We start from the raw sequence: 6,502 nt of genomic DNA on the forward strand, positions 1-6,502 counted from the left end.
ACCAAAAAAAAAAAAAAAAAAAAAAAAATCTAAGTAGCAACAGGTTGTATGATTAAGCATCAACAACTATATATGTTTTAAATTCTAATTTAAATTTTGGTTGCCTAACCCGCTAGAATTGCTCAGATATGGAGCGAAAGCTTGATCATGAGTTGAATTGCGGTGTATACATTGTTATTGCAATTGATTATCATGGTTCTCACTTCAGGATAAGAAATAATTCATATACTCATGAACTCTTCGATTGTGTAATATAAGAGTACCGTAACTCTTTGATTGAGTTGCATGGTTCTCATGTATCACTATTCTTCATAGTAAATCAAGAAGCATGTACTGAAAATTATGAATGCTATAATAATCTTTCTTGAGCGTGACATAATGTAACCCTAGTCTTCTACGAAAATTTGACTTCAGGTTAATTGTGGTTCTCTTTATTGTCTTTTATTTTCCTCTGGAAATTTAAATTTTATAATCTTGGAAAAAGTAATTAGTTAAAGACTTTTGTATCAAAGCTCTGATGTCATGCATGATAAGAATTGAGTGTTTCCCATGATGTTAAATTTTGTATCAAATCGAAGTTGTTCCGTTGGGTTGAGGACATTCCCACAGTAATAACATATTCATTAAAAAAATGACAAATTGCATCAGTTGGTCCTTTGTGCTAAGCTTGCTCAAGACTAGGGGTTTTGGCACCAAATGGTGTCAATGGATCAGGGACATCCTGTCTTCCTCCAAGTTGTCCATATTGGTCAATGGAACTCCCATTCAATCCTTCAACTGATCTAGAGGTCTGAGGCAAGGTTAGGTGACCCTCCCTCACTTATTTATTCATCTTAGCAGCTAATGTCCTCAACAGAATGCTTCACTCTAGTGTTGAGAGAGGAGACCTCTTTGAGCTACACCTTAGGTGGAGCTTAATAGTTTCGCTCTCTTTAGTTTGCTAAAGATAAAATCATCATGTGTAGAGCTACTACCCCTAACATCATCATGCTCAAATTCATATTATACATTTTTAAGGCATTTTAGGTCTTAGCATAAATTACTCTAAATCCAACCTCTTTTACTTTGGTAAATTTTCTACCAACATCCTTAATTGCACTCTCGCCTTTCCTCCTTTCACCTACCTTGGTTTACCATTGAAAAAGGGAATACTCACTAAACAAGACCGGTAGCCCCTGTTAGACAAAATGTTTAAGAGACTATCCCCGTGGAAAAGTAAACAACTCTCCATTGGAGGTAAATTTACCCTTATTAACTATGTTCTAACTTCAATTCCTCTATACTTTATGTCCTTCTTCAAACTCCTCACTTGGTTAATTAAAGATATGGACATGATAAGAAGGAACTTATGGGGGATTAGTTTCCTACTCTCCATGTTAATTCCTTGTCAAATGGAGTCTAATCTGTAAACTAAAGAAAGAAGTGGGGTTGGGCATTCTCAACCTCCATGATTTCGACCTTGCCCTCATTTCTAAATGGATGTGGAAAGTTCTACAATATGAATCTTTCCTGGGTAAACTTCTCAATTCCATGTATTCAGTTATCCAAACAAACCCTAGTTGCACACCACCAGGCCACTCACCATCTAGATTTTGGAAAGACACATTCTATTGTAGCCAGGCATTAAGGAGTCTTGTTCAATGGAAATTAGGGAATGAGTCCTTTACAAGAATTTGGGAGGACAAATGGTCAGGTCCCAATTCTCTGGTATCCTTATTCCCTTCGGCCTACAATCTTGTTCTATCAGCCAGAGTCAGTGTTAGATCGAAAGGCCTTCTCCATAACAATGAGTGGAGATGACAGCCTTTGATCAGAAGGCCAATATTCAACAGAGATTATGTAGATGTTCAAGCTCTAAGAGACCACCTCTACATAGCTCTCTTTCTCCCCCAAGCTTAGACAAGGATGTTGTATGGTGGCCATACCATCCTTCTAGGGATCTTTCAGTTAAGTCTGTATACTCCTTCATCAATGGCACCAATACTCAGTCTAGTAACTACAACTTCATTTGGAACTCCGTCACCCCAGTTAAAATGAAAGTGTTCTTATGGATTCTTATGAAGAGAAAGCTAAATACTAAGGTACGCCCTAGTAAAAAGGGTGGACATGGGATGTTGCTTGTTCACTATGCAACGAAGGCCCTGAAAGTGATGACCATCTATTCCACAACTGTCCTTATGTCATTTCGATATTGAACTTTTTCTTACCTTTCCTACAAAGATCTCTTCGGATGGAGTTCAGTTCCGTTTTAGAATCCAAGGGGTACTTCTTGGAAAACAAAGAATATAGGCCCTTGTGGGCCATTCTTTTCCCAACTCTTTGCCGGTGCTTATGGAGGGCTAGAAACAATCTCATATTCAACGTAACTGGGACTTCCCTCCCGAGTATTAGTATCTAATATTACTCACTTCATTATATTGTAGATAGGTAACTTAGCATCAAAGAGAGCTGTCACTATTCACAGAGTGGTGACCACGAAGAGGCTAGCTCAGTTGCTGCTACAGGATGACTCCTTCTCCTATGACATGGCTCGTGTGGGAGGCAGCTTCTAATGATGGCTTATTTGCAAGAACAATCTCTTTTTGTAACTACTAACTTCCCAACACTGTCTTATCCTTTTTGGTTGTTTTGTGTTTTGCTAATATGAGCTCTATGTAAGCTTCAACATTCCGAGTTTAGTGTAGGCTTCATACCATGTATATCCTGCCGTTAATCCACTCCTTGAACTTCTTCAGTCTAAGCTCTATACCATGTATATCCTTCCGTTAATCCCCATTGCAATAGGTGACGGCTATGGTCCTCTCCCTATTCTTGGTGGAGAGATAAATAGTTCAATCCCTTAAGGCTACTGATTTCAAGGATGGGATAGACTTTTGGTTTTATTATGATACATGAACACGGATCTCACCTTGTTTCTTTCCGTAAAAAAAAAAAAAAAAAAAAAAAAAAAAAAAAAAAAAAAAAAAATTTTTCCCAAAAAAAAAAAAAAAAAAAAAAAAAAATTAAAGAAATGACAAATAGATGGAAACGAACCACATAGTAATACCTAAGCAAGAACTAAAGTAATACCCTTTTTCAAGCGAAAAGAAATATTATACTTTTTAAAAGCAGTAGCTTTTCATAAGAAAATTGACAGAAAAATATCAGCTTTATGAAAAAGAAAAAGAAACTCTCGTGCGATAAATACAAGATCTGATAAGAAGTTGCATCCATTATCTACTCATTGTTTTTCCTTGACATGCTGTTGAGAAATGAGCCGGTTCTTGTGAGCTCACGAACTGGTTTATCTGTGAATCTGATGAGATTGTATGTGAAGCCTCCAGCTAGAGTACCTATCAGTGGTCCAAAAATATATGCCCAAATTGCCTTGTAATTGTGCATCACAATAGCCGGCCCTATGCTCCTCGCAGGGTTCATTGATGCTCCTGATACTGGCCTACAAAAGGAATTTTTTTTATCTACTTTATAACCATGTTTACAAAATATACTAGAATTAACTCTAGCAAACGAAACAAATAATGGGAGAGAATAAGTTAGTCAAAGAGCTATTGTGAAATCATGCGTAGTTGTAATATTCGAAATAAATATTTTAGCACAGAGAGATTTTAGATTTCTTAATATGAGAGTAATTGATCAGTGCGTCTCTCTTTAATGGCATTGACTGGTGTGCTACGGTCATAACATACGTTCATATGCAAAGCTTGGTCTACTTAATAGTCTAGATATGTATCACATCAATAATACACGCGTTAAGTCAATATCATAGAGAGGTGTGCTATTCTCCTTTACCCATCATGATATGACAGAGTATACTATATTGCAAATTTTGACAATTTAAAAAGCACCTTCCAATTTCACCATAAGCAATGAGCAATAGTGGAATTGAGCATGCTGTCGCCGACCATTGTTTGAAAGTTTATACTATGCACTTATTTTGGACCAACTTGAACCTAAAATAAATAGTTTAAAATTGGTTCCACATATTCTTTAATTAAGGAACATTTCGTGCTGAAAAAAAACCAAAAGGGCAAAAACCAAAAAAGGTAAAAAAAAAAGGAATAAAAAAGAAATCTCAAAGATGATTAGAAGTTACCATACCCTGCAACAAGGACATTCAATAATATTGTGGATCCAACAGCAATTCCAGCAAGTTCTCCGATCTGGGGAAAAAATAATAATAACATAAAATAAAATTAAATCAACATTACATAAACCTTTTATATATTACTTCATGATTTACCGAGGTAAATTGTATTTTTCTTATTTTTACCGTGCATGATTTTTACAATTACCATAGAATAATTATAAAAATTTGGAAAGAGAGATACTTACGGCGCGATTATCTGTCGAAACCCCAGAAATAACAAACATTAGGAGAAATGATATTATGATTTCAATGACAAAGGATTGCATAGGTGTTCCAACTGGAACTGTTCCGTAGAAATGTTCAGCTTTAGGATTCAGCAGCAAAAACAGTACCCCGCTTGCTAATATAGATCCCAATACTTGTGCTACGAGATAAAATGGTAGCTGCATATAATACATAAAAGTTATATAAGTTATTATAGTTATAAATAAAAACAAGATTCAATTTAGAGAGAAATATTGTTAAAGTGACTAATACCGTATACGCTACGCTACGTGACTCAGATCGTGTAGAAATTGTGATCTATAACCAAAGGGTAAAACTAATAAAACCCCCTGATCTTTGAAGGGTACTGTGCAAGATCCCTCTGAACTTAATAAATCACAGAAAATTCTCCTAAATTTGGGTCATTTAACTTAAGTTGTCATGGTGCGGTGCGGGTAACTTAAAGTTGTCATGCAATTTTACTCATATTTACTCAATACATTCAACAAAAGATGAGATCATTCTATCCAAAAAAAAAAAAGATCAAATATAATTTCTTACATGTTTTAATGGGAATCGTCGAAGAACGACGAATGCAATGGTGACAGCTGGATTAAAATGAGCACCGGAAATGTGACCAACAGAATAAACCATCACCATAACAATCAAACCCCAAGTGATGCAAATCCCTGGAAATGAGACTGATCCATATAACTTGTTCACCGCTACTGCTCCACATCCGGCAAATATCACAAAGAATGTTCCAATTGCCTCAGCAAGGAACTGACGAATACAAAAAGAAGAAAAATAAAATAAAAAATGGGTGGGAAAATCAATTAAGAATTGGTAAATATAAGATAAGGAATCGAAATTAATTTGAATAATGGTTTAATTTATTTATCTAACTATTTGTTCAAACTGGATTGGGAAATTATTCAAGAGAAATATTCAAATGGTTATTAGTACTTATATACTAAACAAAATCAAATTTGACCATTGCATATTTCTTTTATATTTCTTATGTATTTTTTTCGAAAGACTTAAAAGAGTTTCAATAAAAAAATGTAAAAATTACATATTTATACATCATGAATATTATCTGTTTAGCTACATGAAATTTAGGTGCTATCGAGAAATTAACCGTTTATCAAGTGAAAATAAATATTTAACCAATTAATGAAATATTTTATAATCAAAGTATTTGATAGACATGAGCTGATGATATTAAAAAATAATTATATTTTAATATCCCATGTATATTCGACAAATAATCTAATTATATGCATTTGAATTTTAGATCCGAAGAAAATTGAAGAGTAAATTTTGATTTCAGATACATTCCAAAAAAAATTATGAAATATTTATTATTCAATTCATTTCTATCCAAAGATTAGCATATAAAAAGTAATCAAAATGTACCTTTTGCATAAGTGTGATTATAGAGACAGATAAAAATGCAGAATCCTCATCCTTGTCGCCAACAGTATACAAGCCTTCTTCAACTTTGGTGATCTCTTCTTCACTATTATTTTGCCTTGATGACATGATTACTGGAGCTTAATTAGAATAAAAAAAATGAAGAGCTTTGAGAAAGAAAGTTGATGAGTTAGAATGAGAAGTGAGGTGGTGTATATGTATATAAGATAAGGAGGGAGTTGCGGAATTTACATAAATTGGATAGGATTATGGATAATAATATGATCGGTTGAGATTTACTAATTAGTTTGTTAGAGTTATCCATGAATTATTCAGCTGAATTGTAGATACGAAGGAGAATTTTAAGGTAGTGTGAACAAGTGAAAAGATCTCCGATGACATACTATTAACTGATTTTGTGAAGGATTTTATTGAAGGAAAAACAAATGCTAAAATTGAATATTAGCACTTAAATATATGATAGTTTCACTCATTTTGCACTTATGTACCCTCACTTGTTTTTAACCTTATAGCAGCATATAGGGTTGTGTTTGTGGAAAATTTGGAGTAAAAGAAACGAAGGAAAATTTGGATTTGTATTCCTTTAATCTCAGTTACAATTGGATTTCCTGATTACAAAATAGAGGAGAATGATCTAGATTCTCCCCTTTGTTTAATTCTGGGTTCTTCACGGTGGCGATGGAGTGCCTCCCTCGAATGCTCGCGTCGAGTTTG

At 34.2% G+C, this 6,502-nt stretch overlaps 2 protein-coding genes across 2 annotated transcripts in view; one reads left to right on the top strand and one right to left on the bottom strand.

The window, feature by feature from the left end:
• The window catches only part of LOC109845777 (pentatricopeptide repeat-containing protein At1g73400, mitochondrial-like), a 5,822-nt gene extending 3,255 nt beyond the window's left edge, over window positions 1–2,567 (top strand). Inside the window, exon 2 of the mRNA XM_020415046.1 lies at window positions 2,424–2,567. Within this exon, the coding sequence (XP_020270635.1) occupies window positions 2,424–2,552 (129 nt within the window). The 3' untranslated portion in view covers window positions 2,553–2,567. The remainder of the gene's footprint in view (window positions 1–2,423) is intronic.
• Window positions 3,072–5,971, bottom strand: LOC109846504 (probable aquaporin NIP-type). Its single transcript, XM_020415772.1, has 5 exons — window positions 5,771–5,971; window positions 4,913–5,134; window positions 4,333–4,530; window positions 4,099–4,160; window positions 3,072–3,436 (listed from the first exon to the last, which is right to left on the bottom strand). Exons 1-5 carry the CDS (start codon window positions 5,894–5,896, stop codon window positions 3,217–3,219), a joined length of 828 nt encoding a protein of 275 aa, XP_020271361.1. The 5' UTR covers window positions 5,897–5,971; the 3' UTR covers window positions 3,072–3,216.

This window comes from Asparagus officinalis, chromosome 6 (assembly GCF_001876935.1).
Source record: "Asparagus officinalis chromosome 6, Aspof.V1, whole genome shotgun sequence".
Taxonomy (NCBI): domain Eukaryota; kingdom Viridiplantae; phylum Streptophyta; class Magnoliopsida; order Asparagales; family Asparagaceae; genus Asparagus; species Asparagus officinalis.

Coding starts and splice junctions, on each gene's coding strand:
- LOC109846504 (XM_020415772.1), bottom strand. CDS start 5,896: ATGTCATCAAGGCAAAATAATAGTGAAGAAGAGATCACCAAAGTTGAA. Junction 5,135..5,770: donor TAATCACACTTATGCAAAAG/GTACATTTTGAT, acceptor TGTATTCGTCAG/TTCCTTGCTGAGGCAATTGG. Junction 4,161..4,332: donor TTTCGACAGATAATCGCGCC/GTAAGTATCTCT, acceptor TTTTTTCCCCAG/ATCGGAGAACTTGCTGGAAT.